Here is a 20247-nt window from a genome sequence, read left to right on the forward strand (position 1 = left end):
CTCCCATCTACATTCTGCTATGTAGCCAGAAGAAATACTTATCCTAATATCATTCAAAATATTTATTACAGATGAAAACTGGAAAATTTTTCTGTGGTCAGTACTTGAATGTATATTGTACTTCTATTACAATGGTCAATATATGAAAGAAACTGTTGCTAATCTAGTGTGTCTATGAATGTAATTCTCTAGCATTTCATTTCCCTTTAACAAAACTTTCACTCAGCAAATCAAATTCTGAACAGAGCCAAGTCATGATCTTATTATCTAAATAACTTAATAAAATTTTTAAAAAATGTAAAACGTTTTTAGTCTGTCTATCATCTTTAATGCACCTGTACTATCTTGTAATGTTTCTCTACAGGTGTCGTAAGAATTACATTTCCACAACATTTGTATTATCTCATTACATCTATCATATTTGGAAATGTTTTGATTAAGTTAAATGTAGCTAAATAAAATTCTTAATTTAGAATCTTACCAAAATTCACCATCATCTTCAAATGTTAATCCAATTTTACTTCGATCATTTTTGTCAATTTTTTGCCATTCTGGTGACCTGGAGAGAAAAAGGTAAGAAAAATCCTGATGGCATTAAAATCAAAAATATCCCAAGGACAGATGTCCAGACATGAGTAATTTCTTTTCAGATAAAAATAAACAAGAATTTCTTAATAAATAAATTTTCCAAAGTTAGTATTTAAAAATGCAATTTAAACTTAGTGTTTAAATTACATTAACATTTAAACTTAGATATAATTTAAAATAACAATCTGGTTTATAGGGGAGGAAGACAAATAAGATTGTAGGATTTTCTTGGTCTTGTTTAGCGGCAACAAAAATGTAAGTAAAAAATGAAAGAGCTTCAATAAGGTATGGAAACTGAGTCACAGACACCATTCTCTCAAAACTGTGCTCATTTGTGTGCACATGTGCACACAAATAAGGAACAAATGATGTAAAGTAAAACTGAATAGAGAATATTTTTTTGTTCAATTATTGTGATACACATTTAAATTTCAATTGATGAACTTTGAACATAAAAGTTAACATCTACATAAGTAATTAAAAAAATAATATAGAGCATTTAGTGCATATACAGTTGGTCTCAGTAACTTTCTGGTTGTTTATGCATTGGTCAGAAACTGTTCAACTCTAGTGTAAAGGTTCTATTCAAATCAATCTTTACTTTCTAAAACCAAAAGCTCAATCCTAAAATCAATGATGTAAAAAAGAAAGAACAAAATAAAATTAATAATTTCTTAGTTTAGAATTATCACTTACATTAAATTTCATGTCCAATATTCTTGACAGTCAACTGAAAGAATGTCACTTACCCATCACTAAAGGCTCCTTTCCATTCACATTGACCCCATGGATTGCGAAGACGAACCATCGGCATCTTCTCTCTTCCAAACATCCCAAACAAGCCTGAACCTTCTAAATGGATATTCTTAACACAAGTAAGTCCATAAGCGTGGCCTTTCACCAAACCAGAATCCAAAGTGGCTTCCATTTCTTCACTAGACGCTGCCTAAAACAGATACACACATGGGTATAAAATAAAGAACCACCAGCAATAACATCAGCAACTGATAACATCTAAAGCTTTCATGAAACGTTCCATATTTTTCAGCCGCAAGAGTGGCTGTGTGGTAAGTAGCTTGCTTACCAACCACATGGTTCCGGGTTCAGTCCCACTGCATGGCACCTTGGGCAAGTGTCTTCTACTATAGCCTTGGGCTGACCAAAGCCTTGTGAGTGGATTTGGTAGACGGAAACTGAAAGAAGCCCGTCATGTGTGTGTGTGTGCGCATGTGTGTGTGCACGCGTGTATGTATATGTTTGTGTGTCTGTGTTTGTCCCCCCAACATCGCTTGACAACTGATGCTGGTGTGTTTACGTCCCCGTCACTTAGCGGATCAGCAAGAGAGACCGATAGAATAAGTACTAGGCTTAGAAAGAATAAGTCCTGGGGTCGATTTGCTCGACTAAAGGTGGTGCTCCAGCATGGCCCGCAGTCAAATGACTGAAACAAGTAAAAGAATAAAAAAGGCAACACATCCAACAGACCAAAGAGTTTCACAAGTTGATGAGAGGTAAATGTGGTCTGGGCTAAAACACTTAATATGAGGTAAGAATTTTCATCAACACTAGAAATATAATTCAAGTCAACACTTGATGATTTGAACTCAGACTTTAAAGGAATGAAACTAAATGCTGTAAGGCTTTCTACTATTGCCATCTTCAAACTAACAATGATTTCCAATTTAGACACAAGGTCAACAATTTTGAGAGATGGGAGAGTTACTCACTACCATTGCCTCCAGAGAGATGAAAAAATAATAACAATTACAATAATAATAATGATAATCTTTATTAGCCATAAGGGCTTGAAGAGATCGATGTGGTAAGCAGCTTGCTTGCCAACCACATGGTTCCGGGTTCAGTCCCACTGCGTGGCATCTTGGGCAAGTGTCTTCTGCTATAGCCCCGGGGCCGACCAATGCCTTGTGAGTGGATTTGGTAGACGGAAACTGAAAGAAGCCTGTCGTATATATGTATATATATATATATATATATATATATATATATATATATATATATACATATATATGGAATTGTATCTTGTGGTGAACATCAATGGAATTTGGAATTGTATGGAATTTGGAATTGTATGGAATTTGGAATTTGTATCTTTGTGGTACCAGTGCCGGTGGTACCAGTGCCGGTGGTACCAGTGCCGATGGCACACAAGAAAATCATCCGAACGTGGCCGTAGCCAGTACCGATAGACTGGCCTCCGTGCTTTGGGGACGTAACAAACACCATCCGATCGTGGCCGTCCGCCAGCCTCATCTGGCACCTGTGTCGGTGGCACATAAAAACACCATCCGAGCGTGGCCGTCTGCCAGCCTCGTCTGGCACCTGTGTCGGTGGCACATAAAAACACCATCCGAGCGTGGCCGTTCGCCAGCCTCGTCTGGCACCTGTGTCGGTGGCACATAAAATCACCCACTACACTCTCGGAGTGGTTGGCGTTAGGAAGGGCATCCAGCTGTAGAAACACTGCCAGATCTGACTGGCCTGGTGCAGCCTTCGGGCTCCCCAGACCCCAGTTGAACCGTCCAACCCATGCTAGCATGGAAAACGGATGCTAAATGATGATGATGATGATGATGATATGTGTGTGTGTGTTTGTTTGTGTGTCTATGTTTGTCCCCCTAGCATTGCTTGACAACCGATGCTGGTGTGTTTACGTCCCCGTCACTTAGCGGTTCGGCAAGAGAGACCGATAGAATAAGTACTGGGCTTACAAAGAATAAGTCCCGGGGTCGATTTGCTTGACTAAAGGCGGTGCTCCAGCATGGCCGCAGTCAAATGACTGAAACAAATAAAAGAGTAAAAGAGTATAGGGACAGATATTCTATACAAAGAGAAAGAGATGCATAAATAAACGAATAGAAAACTTTACGACACAAATATTTGCAATTACATAAATAAATAAGTAAATAAGTAACAATAATGCAATAATTAAAACAAAATATAATTTTTAAAAAATACTGACTAGGTTACATTAGCAAACCCCTACATCTATGCCTTCCAGCCTACTAATTGTACTAATTGTTTATCTTGTCTTATGTATCCAAAAGTACCAGTCAACATTTTTTTGAGTTAGCTGGAGTTGCAATGTCTCAGTGTCATTTTGGATAACAACCTATCTTTATCTGTATTCCGAACCTGACTGTACCTGTGTTATTTTTTTACATCATTTCTGACACCACAGATGCTTGATTTTTGAAGGAAAGTGAACCTCAGTTATTCATCCTCCTCTTCCTCTTCTCTGCTATATTTCTGGGGAGGGCATCATGTTTTGTGGGAGATGCTTCCTCATTATCCATTTTAGTCTTTTTAATCCATTTTAATCCATTTAATCCATTTTAATCCATTTAATCAATTTAATCCATTTAATCCAATTTAATCCATTTTAATCCATTTTAGTCTTTTTATGTTGATCTTTATTTGAGATTTTTAAAAACTTTTTCTCTTTAGTGTTTTTTTTTCAACAGTTTGTACACACTTTTCCACTGTTTCTTCTTTGTTACACAAAGATGGAGTGGTACTACTGGTTGCTGCTGTTAAGGGACACAGCGTGTGTAGGCTTGTTTCTAGGACTATGTGCAAAGTGATTTCTCCTGCCATTCCTGGAGTTTTCACTGGTGGTTCTCTGGAAATTGTGCAAGAGGAGGAGATCCCCTAAGTGCATAAGAATGCCCCCTAGTGGTATGTCACTTACCCCTTACACTTTCTTGGGTAAATTCCTTAGCTGTCTTCTTTGTCATACATCATCATCATCGTTTAGCGTCCGCTTTCCATGCTAGCATGGGTTGGACGGTTCAACTGGGGTCTGGGAAGCCAGAAGGCTGCACCAGGCCCAGTTTGATCTGGCAATGTTTCTACAGCTGGATGCCCTTCCTAACGCCAACCACTCCATGAGTGTAGTGGGTGCTTTTTACGTGCCACCGGCACAGGTGCCAGATGGAGCTGGCAAACGGCCACGATCGGATGGTGCTTTTTATGTGCCACCAGCATGGGGGCCAGGCGAGGCTGGCAACGGCCATGAACGGATGGTGCTTTTTACGTGCCACCGGCACTTTACATATATATGTCTTTTTGCCAGAAGTTTTCTCATATTTGCTTTTTGATTCGCAACGCCAATAAAACATGAATTGTTGTTGTTTTTCCTTTTTGTGATCGTCATTTAAGTTTGTATTTTCAGCACTTCTTTCACAGCGTTTCTCAAATTGTAATTGGTTGTGTTTATAACTGCCTTTTCTTTCTTTATCTTTTTTTTTTATGTCTTTGTTGTTGTCAGTATTCTGAGTGGGAGTGAGGTCAGGAGCAGAGCATTCTCTGATGCTGCTATTATAGCTGATACCTCCTCCTATTAATACATTTGTGGCCAATTTAGATCACAAATAAATAATACGAAGGTATCATACAAAAATATTTATACAGTTAAAAATGTGATGTTGTTCAAAGAAACCATTTCACCTTAGATAATGGCGAAGATGATTAAATATTTGAAATCTTTAATGATACAAAGAACAAAAGACTTTTTCCCATCAAATGAACCCAGAAAAATAATATCTTCTAAGCAGATCTATGTGAAACACAGCTGACCACAATAAACAGCAATAATAATAATTTATTATATAGACATGAAACTTCCTATTCATAAGAAAAGGTCAATCAAATAATGTGACGTTGTTATTAAGTAGAAATTAGCCAAAGGTTTGTGACAGAAGGATCTGAGGTGTGAAATGTTCTGAATCACAAAGCAATGTGATGATACATGACTACGGAAAAGAATGTAAGGAATAATAGTGTCACACTCCTCCACTCCAGACACCAAAGAGAGGCACATGAATATTAATGGAAGGTTGCTTAATGTATGCAGAGGGACTACTCCATAAAGGATCAACAGAGGGACAAGATACTGAAGTCAACAGATATATAGTTGAAAGCATGATAGGATATGAAGGCAAGGAAAGTTGGTAAATCATCATTAGTTGTTGAGATGTTGGAAATATCCAGTGAAATAAGGCACACACTAGTCACTTACATAGTTAATCTGGTCGTTGATAATGTTAAGCCCTAGGTGAGCAATTGTTAAGCAGATATGTGATCAAGGAATGTGACATGACTGGTGATTGTTGTAACAGTATCATCATCAACAGCAACAAGAGTAAAGATGATAGAAATAATCAACTACAGAGCTTATGTGGAAGGAACCTCTGAAAAAGAAAGTTTAAGGAAGATATGGGACTGATCTCAAGTGAATGAACCTCAAGAACGAGATGACAAAGAAATACAAGAGGTCAGAAGCTGTGTTGAAGAGGGCTTATCCAATCCATGCAAGTAGAGAAAAATGGATTGTAAAATGATAACAATCATGAAGGTGAAACTAATAAATCTTGTTTGTAATTTATAGTTCCACTTAACAGACACAAGGTAAGTATAAAAAGAACTCACAAAAGCATAAATTATCATTGACCTCAAACTACTGCGAACCCAAAACTCCACAACTTCTAAGTTGCTGCAAACCAAAGCTGTTGTGGACCTTGAATCTCTACCAATTCAAACTGCCTAGCTTAGACAAAAGATTATGTGCTCAAACTATCACAGATGTAAATGACAGAAGCTGTTATGCATCTAATTAGATGTGGTTCTGAAGGAGCTATGGATCCAAAGCAACAAAGACCTGTGCTACCGTGCTCATATGTTTCATATCCAAATTATCATAAACCTTAAACTGCTACAAACCAAAACAGCAACTTACAGGAATTGAGGCTGCCATTAGAGAATTACGATCCATTTCTTTTTTCATGCGTTCAAATAATGCTGTTCTCTCCTCCATTTTCTCTGCTACTTCCATTGTTTGTATGTTCATAGTATCAGACACGCCTCCTGTGAAATCTTCCAGAGCTTCAGCAAGTTCTCCACCATCAAGGACTTCATAATTTCCAAACAACCTAAAAATAAAAATAGAGTTCCAAAATGACATTGGGTCCATAGGGTGAGGTACACAAGTTACTGTCTTCATATGATGTTAATCAAACAGACTGATTTCTCCCGAGTTACATGCGAACACACACACACACACAGAGAGTAGATCAGAAAATTAACACTAGAAGTCAATAAACATAAGTGAATTATTCAGAGGACCAGCAATGTAGAAAGGGGAACATTGCCATATACAGTGGTATTTACTAAACCCCGCCACACACATATGCACACCAGTACATATATAACATAAATATACAGGTTTAAACTTGTTTGCCCTGATTCCCCACCCTTTGGGTGTGACTTCAGAACTTCTGCAGATTATCCCATGGGTAGGTATTGCATACATACAAATGTAGTATATAAATGTGATGTGTTGACACACAATAGAAGTAAACCTTACATAGGTGCCAGAGTTAATCCTGGGAAACTTTGCTTTTCTTTTCAAAAACACTTCTCCAGCCTGAGATTATGCACTCTACTTCATTGGCTGAATAGATCCATTATTTGGATGCTCATAAGATAAGCTTTAAATTGAAATATCCAGCACTGAGATGTACCATACTGTGTCACAGAGGTAGATGTCCATGTGAGTCAAGTACAAAAGAGAATTTAGAGATTATATTGGTTAATAGTAGATACCTTCTTAATAAATGTAATGAGTGTCACACCATAAGAGAAGAGAAAACCTGTGGAAGATGTAGATCCAGGAAGATATGGAATGAGGTGGTGAAGCATGAACTTCAAATGTTGGGCCTCACAGAGGCAATGACAAGTTTGAAGATGTGTTGTGCTTGAGGAGACCTGGCAAGCCAAGTCAGGTTGTAGCCGTGGCCAATACCAGTGTCGCATAACTGGCCCATTTAAAAGTACCCTTCAATTGTCGGGCATTATGCTGTGCTTGAGAAAACCTTTTGAGTTAAGTGAAATCATAGTCATGGCCGATGCCAGTGCTGCCTGAATAGCACCCATGCCAATGGCATGTAAAAAGCACCAGTTGAGAGTGGTTGATGCCAGTGACATGTAACTGGCCCCCATGCTGGTGGCACAAAAAAATCACCCACAACACTCTCAGAGTGATTGGCATTAGGAAGGGCATCCAACTGTAGAAACCTTGCCAGATTAGATTGGAGTCTGATGCAGCGTCCTGGCTTGCCAGTCCTCAGTCAAACTGTGAAACCCATGCCAGCATGGCAAGCAGATGTTGAACAATGATGATGATGATGAGTGCATTAAGAATTTGCAGTACCCACCATAAGAGTAGAATTTTCCAGAATTACCAGACTGGGAACTATCTGAACTATGAGGTCATACACTAGCACACTGCTGGTCTTACATTGATGTAGGATTAATAGCCATGCTTTTCTCATGTTTTTTTTTTTTACATTCAGTATGATTTAGTAATACTTTCTACCTAAACATCACTGTGTGTATACCTATTTCTTTACTACCCACAAGGGGCTAAACACAGAGAGGACAAACAAGGACAGACAAACTGATTAAGTCGATTATATCGACCCCAATGCATAACTGGTACTTAATTTATCGACCCCGAATGGATGAAAGGCAAAGTCAACCTCGGCGGGATTTGAACTCAGAACGTAACGGCAGACGAAATTTAGCCTGGCATGCTAACGTTTCTGCCAGCTCACCACCCTGCCAGCTCACCATAGGTATACACACCCTGTGTGTATACCTATGTACAAACCCTTTTCCCATCCTATCTACCTATGTATATACCACATCTGTGCTTGTATCAGCAACATTTGTTTTTTATGGGGTACCAGATTGTGACTACTAGAAATAACAAGATCCATAAAAATGGAGAATGTGATACACCAAGCAGCTTGAAAATCATCTGATCAAAGAAGTACAATGCCTAGGAAATTAGCCTGGATTACACTTAATACACTCTTCCATGGAATGCAATGTGTATCCTCTAGAACTGCAAACCATGTGGGTCTATTAAGTTGCTGGACTCAACAGAATTACATAATATACCTGGGTAATCAACTATTGCTTTGTGGAAACCAACTAACTTATATTCTCACACACAATGATGGGAATGCATGTAGGCAAGATGAGTAGAAGTAACTTAAGTCTTGTTGCCAAATGATGTGATAATCAAGGAAGAGTTTATATATGAGTGTATGTAATTACTATGTGAACATAGGTACGTAGACGAGTGTATATGTGTGTGTGTGTGAGTTTGTGTACCTATATATACATATATATGGATGGATGTTTAACTATGATATAGTGTGCAAGGGAGTAGGTAGGTAATGGTCTGTGGGATGGCTAATGTGTGCAAGTGAAAGAGTAAGGTATGGTCAGTACACTAGTTGCTCACTAAAGACTATGAAAATTCTTATGAACATGTGCTCTATTTTCTGCCAGAGAGCTGGTTATTTGAAGCTGATATTATAAATATGTCAATGAACTTACCCCTACATTCTTTACTTTATATTTACGACAGTAGCTGTTTGTACAGTAGTTGATATTCTTGCTATTATTATTGTTGTAGTCATTGTTGTAGTGCCTAGTGTTGTTATTGATGCTGAGTCTGCAGAACTTCTTTCTCTCTTCTTTGCTGCGAGTATATATGTATGTAAACAGTTGTGTGTGCAGGTGTGTACCTGCCTATGTATGAAGGAAAAGGTGGCAAGCTGGCAGAATCGTTAGCACGCTGGGCGAAATGCGTAGCCGTATTTCGTCTGCCGTTACATTCTGGGTTCAAATTCTGCTGAGGTCGACTTTGCCTTTCATCCTTTCAGGGTCGATAAATTAAGTACCAGTTACGCACTGGGGTTGATATAATCGACTTAATCCGTTCGTCTGTCCTTGTTTGTCCCCTCTGTGTTTAGCCCCTTGTGGGTAGTAAAGAAATATATGTATGAAGGAAAAGCATGACTTCCTCTACACTCTCTGATCCACCTTCATTTCTATTCATTTATTTCTACTACCTATCACCATGTATTCTACCACTTTGCTGATTGTGTAGGTAATTTGCATAACAGGAATATACATGGAGTAAACTTATAAATTTTGTCAAAATACTGATGGAAGTAAGATTATATAATTGTTATAGGAAACTAGTAATAATGGTACACCCCTCCCTCATGACAAGTGGAATAACCTAGTCACTATAAGAGAAGTACATGAAGAACCAGAGTACGTAATAGGCAGTTAGAGATAATTGTGTCTTTACTGATTTTACTAAATATACTGTATACCGAAGTGGGCGTTATAATAATCCATGAGGATAAGCCAATTCATATGGAGTTACTAGAAACTTGAAGAGGAGTTAATAAACTCACAAAGTTTTGTTATGAAAATTTTCCAAAAAAAAATTGGAAAATTATGGAAAATTTGTTCGCTGGTTTACTCGAGTTGCAAAAACAGCAACAACAGCAACTGAAAGAACAACAACAGCAGCAGATACAACTGCAAGAGCAACAACAGAAGCAACAACAACAACAACAAGTAATATTGCAGCAACAAATGCTGCAATTACTGAAGTCATCAGGAATATCAAAAAAAGTGTTCTTGACAGACTATATTGTGAATTCAATAACAGACTTCAAATACGAATCTAATGAAGGAGTTACCTTCAAGGCATACTACAGAAGATGAGAGCAAATCTTTGAGAAAGAATGTAAAGATTAGGACAAGATGAAAACACAAACTTGAGAAAACTGGCAGCAACAGAACATGAACAATACAGTAATTATGTACACCCAAGAAAACCTTCGGACATAAACTTTAATGACACAATGGATATATTGTGTAAAATTTTCAGTGAAAAAAGCTCATTGTTCAACACATGTTGGAAGTGTCTGAACATAGAGAAAAACAATGGTGAGGATTACATCACATACACTGGTAGAGTAAACAGGGGATGCAAGAAGTTTAAGCTGGGCGAATTAATGCCAAACATGTTCAAATGCTTGATTTTTACACAGAGACTTACTACTGAAAAGGACACAGAAGTCAGAACTAGAATTCTTGCAAGGCTGCAACAAGACCAGGATGTAACCCTACAGCAAGTGTCAGAAGAATGTGAAAGGATAGTGAAATTAAGACACGGCAGGGAGGAAACTGAATGTAAAGATTGTTTCCAAGTAAAGCAAACGTGAAATAGTCAGAATAGAGATAAAGTGTTTTCTGAAAAATACAACAAAAATCAGGAAATAATCCCATGTTTTGCATGTGGAGGTATTTAAAAAAGTAGAGTGCTTTTGCTGTGGTAATATAGGACATATAAAGATGCACTGTAGAACAAAGATGACAAATCTTCAGAACAAAGGAAAAAATAAATAGTATGACATTGGAAGAAATTGGCAATATAATGAGAAAATTCATGAAGGTGAAAATCAGAAATACAAGCATTAAAAGGTAACTGGACACTGGTAGTGATATTATTATAAACGAAAAAATGAGGAAATATGTCGGTAAGCTGAAATTAATTAAATCTAAAAAGGTAGCACATTGTGTTACAGGGAAAAGATCATATTTTTTTCGTAAATTCACATGTAATGTAACATTTCGAAGTCAAACAAAAAAGGCAAAGATATATGTGCTAAAAAGTTCACTTAATTTATTTGTCACAGAGTGGATGGAACTATTGAAGTTGTGGAATATGCCCATAGGTGTTTTAAGTGGGAATATAATTGGTTCAGTTAAAGATTCAAATGCGGCTGAGGGACGGAAACACAAAATTGCAGTAAAACAAAGTGAAATACCAATATGTAAACCAAAATGAAATCAAAAATTGCCCCTGATAAAAACTAAACATTGTTCAAAAGTAGATGTTCCATGGTTGAGACTACACATTGATTTCACTGGTCCTTTAAATGGTTCTTACAACTGAGTGGTAGTTGATAGTTTTCTGAAATGGCCTAAAATTTGTAAGTGTGAAAAACCAACCTCCTCAACTGTGATAAATTGTTTACATGAATTGTTTGCAAGATTGGGCATCCCAGACAAGATAGTGTCTGACAATGAAACTTTGTGGTAGAACATAACTATGGTACCATACCATCATAGATCTGATGGACAGGCAGAACGCTTTGTTGATACCTTCAAAAGTGCCCTTAGAAAATCAAATAAGGAAGTCACGGATGAGGTGGCTCTACAACAGTTTTTAAGAGTGTACCATGTGACACCAAATCCAAATACACCAGCAGGTAGATCACCAGCGGAGCCGATGTTTGCAAAGAAAGTAAAATCAGTCTTTGATAAACTGCTACCTGGCAAGAAAAGAGAAAAAGTGTCAGGGAAACCATAGCAAAATTCTTTAAAGTTGGTGAAAAGGTGTATATGAGGACATACAAGAATGGAAAACATAATTGGGAACATGGCATAATTACCAAATGCATGTATCGAGTAAAAAGTAGCAAAGGCATAGAAAAGAGATTCGTGGAAAGCAAACCAAAGAAGTTGGAGGAACCAATCGAATGATTGTAAGATACATTCCAAGTACCAATGCCACAACAGGTGATTGAACCCAGGTGTAAAAGTGAGAGGAAAAGAAAACAGAGTTCCTGAAAATAGATGCCAAGCACAAAAAATATTACATAGTATGAAAAAAAGAACTCAAAAAAGGGAGGTGGGGGTGAATAAAAAAATTATTGCTAAATAAAATGACACTTCCTAAGAAAAACTTAAAAAGGGAGATGTAGGGAATTAGTAATAATGGTACACTGCGTGGCACTTTGGGTAGGTGTATTCTACTATAGCCCCGAGCCAACCGAAGCTTTGTGATTGAATAACTGTTAAAATTGAACTGCACTCTTCAAAACTCACACTAAGAAGAAGGACAAGGAAAAATTACTACTTGCTTCTACAGCAAGTTGGTGCAGGTAGGTTATCCTGTTCCCCTACAACTTTACTTCATGCAATTGAAAAAAAACGCATTATTTAAGGGATGACCCAATTCTTTACTGTATTTTGTTTTCCATTCTATACTCTGAAATTAAAATTTTATTCCTGTAGGGGGGTATGAAAGCAAGTATTAGTACTATACAGCAGCAGCTCCAATAGATATTCAAATCATACAACAATGGGCTGTGTTTAATCAAAGGCAATTAATATTATAGTAGAGGAAATTACTTGGCATAAGCTTTTTCAAGAAGAGCACTCCAAAATTCATTTCTTTCTTTGGAGTGGATGAAAAGAAGTTGACCATTCCGAGTTGGAAGTTGGTCATCAATTACAACGTCAAGCCATTCACCATAACGCCAAAAGCGAAAATGAAAAATTCCTGCATATTCTTCAGGTTTTTCAGAATTCCAGTCTTGTGTTTCATGGTCAGGAATTACCTGGAAACGGACAAAAATAAATTAAAATATTTAAAATACATTTTTACAAATAGACTATAAATTGAAGGGAGGGGGTCAAAATGTTTGAATGATTGAACTTAGCTTCAAAACTCAGAGCCAGTTACAGGCTCTCTTTCTATCTATTGCTACTAGTTCTAGGAGTATATTGAGTGCCATACCAGACTATTATAGCACCTGTATATATATATATATAAACAATATTAGTAATAAGGATTATTACAAACTTGCATAGCGTTTCCTTTAATTCTTTTGATATATATATATATAGCTTTACATAGACCAACACATGTTTCAACGGCACTGATTAATAACCATTGCAATTGCAACCCTACTGCAAATACCAGTGCAGTCACTTCAGGTTCTTTAAATATACTTCGATTTAACAGTTTAAAGTTTTTTGTTTATCTATTCTGTGTTGTATATGTATATATATCTGCACACACATACATATCATCATCATCACTGTTTAACGTCTGCTTTCCATGCTAGCATGGGTTGGACGATTTGACTGAGGACTGGCAAACCAGATGGCTGCACCAGGCTCCAATCTTGATCTGGCAGAGTTTCTACAGCTGGATGCCCTTCCTAATGCCAACCACTCCAAGAATGTAGTGGGTGCTGTTACATGTCACCGGCACGAGGGCCAGTCAGGCGGTACTGGCGACAGCTACGAAAAAATTATGCTTTTGTTTTACACATATACAAATCAAAGGAAAATTGACTGAGAAGATAGCTTTCATGTGCGGCAGATGCACAGGAGCAATAGACACCACAGATACTCAGAAAACAGATTCCATCACACTCCAGGGGATGAAACAAGAAGTAGTTGATAATTTCCGCTACCTAAGTGACCAAGTTAGTAGTGGAGGTGGATGCTCAGAGAGTGTTACCACTAGAATAAGAATAGCCTGGGCAAAGTTTAGGAAGCTTCTTCCCCTACTGGCGACAAAGGGTCTCTCGCTTAGAGTGAAAGGTAGATTGTACGACGCATGTGTGCGAACTACCTTGCTTCACAGCAGTGAAACATGGGCTGTGGCTGTGGAGAACATGCGTAGGCTTGAAAGAAATGAAGCTAGCATGATCTGCTGGATGTGTAATGTCAGTGTCCATAAACGACAGAGTGTAAACGCCCCGAGAGTAATGTTGGGCATAAGAAGTATCAGATGCAGCATGCAGGAGAGACGTTTGTGTTGGTATGGTCATGTACTATAGATGGATGAGGAGAGATGTGTGAAGAAGTGCCACTCCCAAAATGTTGAAGGAATCTGGGATAGTGGTAGACCCAGGAAGACATGGCACGAGGTGGTCAAGCATGACCTTTGTACGTTGAACCTCACAGAGGCTATGACAAAAGACCGAGACGTCTGGAGATATGCTGTGACTTTGAAGACCCGACAAAAGAAGTGAGTTCTGGCTTGCAGGACGGCCTGCTGTACTTGAGGAGACCTATTGTGTCAAGCACATCAACATCAAAACAAAACAAAAACCGAATGGATATTGTAGTAGTGATACCCGTGCCGGTGGCACGTAGGGCCTCACAGAGGAAATGACGAAGACCTCTGAGATATGCTGTGACTGTGATGACCCGACAAATGAAGTTAGTTCATGGCTCACGGGACGGCTTATTTATATGCACACAATCTTTCTTATACCCTCAGATATCAATGTATGCATATATATATATATATATATATATATATATATATATATGCACATATATACACACACACACACATATATATATATATGTGTGTGTGTGTGTGTATATAAATATATATATATATATATATATATATATTAAACTTATAAAATAAGGGCAAAATAAAAATTCTAATGCCAAATACGCCCCAAAAATTTTTTTTCAAAAAAAAATTTACCCTACATTAGTTGTAAATTTAAGTGTTCACTTCCGGATTCTGTCACTCGGTGAAAGTTTCTAGTTCGAATCACACGTGTCTCAAGATGTGCCGAAGATTTTCTATTTTGGATGTATTGTTTCAAGACGCATAAATTATAATGGTTATGGACAATTTTGTCTTTTTTTCGGAATATTTGGCATTAGAATTTTTCTTTTGCCCTTATTTTATAAGTTATTTATAAATTTAACTTTTAAAGGTATTTTTTGATATGCTGGCCATTGATAAGATTTTTTTTCGAAAAACTTTTTATCCTACATTAGTTGTATATATATATATATACACACACACACACATATATATATATGCATATATATATGAATATGTATATATATAATATATATATATATATATATATATATTATATATATATGCGGATCTTTTCAATATCGTGGCCAGGACCCCAGATCTTTCTAGTTAACTAAATAATTTGAAACTTCGTGTACTCATAGAGTGGAACTAGTTTATTCGCCAGTTGGAACTAGTTTATTTGAGAAAAATCTATTTTATGACTTTAATCGTAGATTAAAACTGCGAATTTTAACCAATGAGATTGCTTGTTTTCATATGTAAAACGTTACTGCGATCTGTTAGTGTGACGTGTGAAAGCAGTTTTGACGTAGTCTGCTCTCTCTTTGTAAGTCTGTCTGCCTCCCCCTCTCTTACTATATTACATTTATCTTGCTTGAACTCATTGAAATAAAACGTCCTCCTTTTTTTCTGTCTGTCTGTCCTTTTCTCTCTCTCTCCCTCTCCCTATCTCTCTCTCTCTATCTATCTATCTATCTATCTATCTATCTGTATACATGTATGTTCATATATGTATGTAAATATTTATGAAATAAATAAACACACATATTCCTGCGGATGTATTAAATATCTAAAATGTGTGAGCCTTATATAATTAAACTGATGATATATATATATATATATACACATATATATATGTGTGTGTGTGTGCGTGCGTGTAATGTATGTATAATTATATATATGCGTGTGTGAGCGTGTGTGTGTGTGTGTGTGTGATGAAAGGCAAAATCGACCTCGGCGGAGATGCCACTTCTTAATAGCAAACGAAAGCGCTTTGTTTACATTTAAGATGTTTAATACGTCACGAAATTGGTGGTCGAGACGGAGTAAATAAAATAAAGCCGAATGACGGAATATCATTGGTTAAAATTCTAATTATTAAACAACGTTAAACTTAGAAGTTACAATTCCATTTTCATTCTGGTTTACAATTAAGTTTACTTTTGACACATTCTACCAGTATACGAAGTTTCAAATTGTTTGGTTCAGTAGGAAAAATTTGAAAAAACTGGCTTCAGAATAGAAAAGATCCATATATGCATATATATATACATACATATATATATGTTTTGGCTTATGTTTTTCACTGTTTGATTTGCCTAATAGTGGTTTTATCTCTAATTTAATTTATATATATATATATATATAGATTGAAAAAGATGGTACACTCACAGGGAAAGAGCAGACAAAGAAGCCTGGGCTATAGACAACATAAAATCTAACCCCAGAGCTTTCTACAAGTTTGCCAAAGAAACAGCTATGGTGCAATGTAGGATAGGGCAACTCCTTGAAAAAGATGGTACACTCACAGAAAATCTAATGAGGATAAGTGAAATACTAAATGAGCAAGTCAAAAGTATTTTCACTCCACCCCTAGGGCATTTTCAAGTCAGCAATCCAACTGACTTCTTTACCACTGCAGATATAAAATCAGAGGCAACGATGATTAATTACATCAATATAAAGGAAGACGATGTAATAAGGGCTATAGATGAAATGAACCCAACCTCAGCTACTGGCCCCGATGAATTCCCAGCAATCCTTCTAAAAGTATGTAAGCGCGTCCTAGCAAGACCACTGCAGTTTCTCTTTCAGAGCTTCCTTGCCACTGGCAAAATTCCAAGAAAACTGAAGGAAGGTGAAATATGCCCTATTCATAAAGGAGGTAGCAGAGCGGAGACCAAGAACCACAGACCTATCTCTCTGACCTCACATATCAGCAAGGTCATGGAACGAATAGTCAGAAGGAAACTAATCACCTTCCTTGAAGAAAATAACTTGCTGCCTGACACCCAACATGGTTTCCGACCAGGAAGAAGCTGCCTAACTCAACTCCTACAACACTATGCCTGGGTGTTGAAACAACTACTCAACCACTCAAATGTGGAAGTGATATATCTCGACTTTGCAAAGGCCTTTGATAAAGTCGATCATGTAATGATATGTCACAAACTGCGTGATCTTGGCATAGTTGGAAAATTGGGAGAATGGCTTCATGACTTTCTGAAGGATAGAAGTCAGGTGGTAGTAGCCAATGGGGCCACTTCCATTAACACGGAAATAGTGAGCGGTGTTCCGCAAGGCACTGTTTTGGGACCACTACTGTTCATAATGGCCCTCTCAGACATGCCCTCAGCCACGCAGAGAGCCACGATCACAAGTTATGCAGATGATACAAAAGTTTCACAGGCAATACAGAACCCTGAAGACACTAAGCACCTGCAATGTGAGTTGGACAAAATATACAAGTGGGCTGAAAAGAATAGCATGCAGTTCAATGCTGAAAAGTTTCAAGCTTTATGCTATCAGCATGCAAAACTAAATGCAATACCCAATAAATACACTGGACCTGGAGGGATTGCAATTCCAGAGGCACAATCAGTGCAAGACCTGGGTATTTACATGAGTAATGATGCAACCTTTCATGTGCATGTTGCTAAATTGGCAATGAAATGTAGGTGGCTGACCAGATGGATTCTTAGAGCTTTTAGAACAAGTGACCAAGAAACCATGATGGTCCTCTGGAGGACACTTGTCCTAAGCCAATTGACTATTGCTCTCAGCTATGGTCACCATCCAGTGTCAAGTTGATCACAGAACTTGAGGTGATCCAACGAAGCTACATGAAGAAGATAGCCTCTGTGCAGCATATAAGCTATTGGGAAAGACTCAAGAGATTAAGACTCTATTCCTTAGAGTATAGGCGAGAAAGATATGCCATAATATACATCTGGAAGATCCTGGAAGGACTTGTCCCAAACTTTGGCATTGAGACAAATACTAGAACTGGGCGCCACTGCATAGTGCCAAGGACTCCAAATTTGCCAACAAGATGTAGGACAAGATACTGCGATAGCCTGGGCTTCAGAGGTCCACAGCTCTTCAATATCTTCCCAAAGGACCTGAGATACCTGCATGGGGTGGATGCAGATGTCTTTAAAATAAAGCTAGACCTCTTCCTGTCAGGTGTTCCAGATGAACCAACTTCACGACAGGAGGTGCAGATGAGGGCAGCTGCATCAAACTCTCTCATGCACCAAATGTCAATTACTAAAAATCATTCGTGAAGTAAAATCATGTAGCAACACCAAATGGCAGTGCCCCAGCATGGCCTCAGCTAGATGAAGTGATATATATATATGCATATATATCTATATATGCATATATATATATATGCACATATATATATATATATATATATATATTATATTCATATGTACATATATAATTTACATATATATGCACATATATATATACACACACACATATATTATATATGATATACAGCGGATATATTTATATATATATATAAACACACACACACACACATATATATATACAATATATAATATATATATATATATATATATATATAATATATATATATATGCACATATATATATGCATATGCATATATATATATATGCATTATATATATATACATGTATATATGCACATATATATATATAATATATATATTATATCTCAAGCTTGCTGAATCTTCTCATCAGAGGTGGAGGTTGATGGGCATCCTGCTTCCTCTTCAGGTGTCACACTTGTCTGGCCACTTTTAAACTTCTCAATCCACTCATACACACTGCTACATAGTAGTGCACTGTCCTTGTATTGTGGTAAAATCCTCCGATGAATTTCAGCACCTCACACATCTTCCGACCAGAGAAATCGGATCACTTTTCTTTGTTCGTCTTTGGTGCACATTACTAGTGGAGCAGGTTTGCTTACACTGTAAAGCCAGAAAAAAAAATGGTGCAATCAGGTTCAAACTTTATAATAATAATAATAATAATAATTGTGTACAGTGCTCAGGTGCACTACAACTCATCTAAGTGTATATATAATCAGGTGTAGTTTCGGCAGATTTCGGAAAGCATGAGGGCCTTAAAGGATGCAGTGTCATGGCAGTCAACAACTGACGCAGGCAGTTTATTCCATGCTTCCGCAACTCTGAGCGTGAAAAAATGTTTCCGAAAGTCATGAGAGCTGTATTGTTTTCTGACTTTGTAGGCATGTCCACGTGTGTTAGACACATGAAGATCCAAAAGGTGTTCAATGTTGTTGTTGGTGAGGTGGTTGATAACTTTGTGGGTGTTTACCAAGTCCGTCGCCAGACGCCGGAGTTTCAGTGAATCCATGCCCAGGGAAACAAGGTGCTCAGAATATGGTAGGTGTCTGATGGAGGGTATGCGTTTGGTTGCACGTCTCTGGACCACAATATTACCAACTATAAACATCCATGTGCAGAAGGCAGTGTGACAATAATAAAGATATGTTATGGTAAAAGTGTGGATAATTTTGGTCTTCCCCTTGTATATATTTATATATATATACAAACATTTATGTATATTTGCATATATACACAGTAAATGGTGCAAATAGAGGTAAGTGTAAATACGAGTAGGTTTAAATGAAGAAAAGTGTAGAAAGAAAATGTAGACAGGTTTTCTACACTTTCAGTAGGATTTGCAATAACAACAGAAGTAGTACTAATAACAATTACAAGAATAACAAAACAACAGAATAGTAGTAATGTCACCAACAACAATGACAATAACAAGAAAAACAGTGAGTTTCATATACAGAAATAAATTCAAAGACTGCAATGACTATTAGAACATTTACAAAGGATGAAAAATAACCAAAAATAAAATTAAATATTTACTCTATTCCAGACGTCTTTGTAGTTTGCTAAACATGACATAGCAGCAACAAACCAGCAGTTACCAACTGATCCTTGGGTAACATCACCACTGTGAGCTCCCTCAACAAACAACTTTGGGGATTCACATATATCCTAAAAAATATTAAAATTCTGAGATTAGAATGAGTGAAAAAATTCTTTTAACAGATAAAATACTAAGAGAAATCAATGTCATGAGCAACAGAGAAAAACTTCCAATGAATCTACTTTGTGATGCAGTTTCAATACAAATTTCATGTCATTTTACTTAAATTATAATTCAATGGAGGTATATTTCAGTACTTAATAAATTGCTGATGGACCAATATTTGGCTTACTGTGATTTATAATGTATTATACTACTTTGACAAAGATCATAAGTCTATATAGAAATGGTAAGTGTAGACTAACATTT

General features: G+C 37.1%; 1 protein-coding gene across 1 annotated transcript in view; it reads right to left on the reverse strand.

Annotated features, from left to right (window-relative positions):
• Positions 1-19945, reverse strand: part of LOC115209113 (calpain-5-like) — a 64433-nt gene extending 44488 nt beyond the window's left edge. The window contains exons 1-5 of the mRNA XM_029777240.2: positions 19815-19945; positions 12679-12887; positions 6344-6536; positions 1338-1534; positions 482-559 (exon numbers count right to left, since the gene is read on the reverse strand). Coding sequence (XP_029633100.1) covers positions 482-559; positions 1338-1534; positions 6344-6536; positions 12679-12887; positions 19815-19853 — 716 coding nt within the window. The 5' untranslated portion in view covers positions 19854-19945. The remainder of the gene's footprint in view (positions 1-481; positions 560-1337; positions 1535-6343; positions 6537-12678; positions 12888-19814) is intronic.
• Between the last annotated feature and the right edge of the window lie 302 nt (positions 19946-20247).

The sequence above is a fragment of the Octopus sinensis genome, linkage group LG3 (assembly GCF_006345805.1).
Source record: "Octopus sinensis linkage group LG3, ASM634580v1, whole genome shotgun sequence".
Lineage (NCBI taxonomy): Eukaryota > Metazoa > Mollusca > Cephalopoda > Octopoda > Octopodidae > Octopus > Octopus sinensis.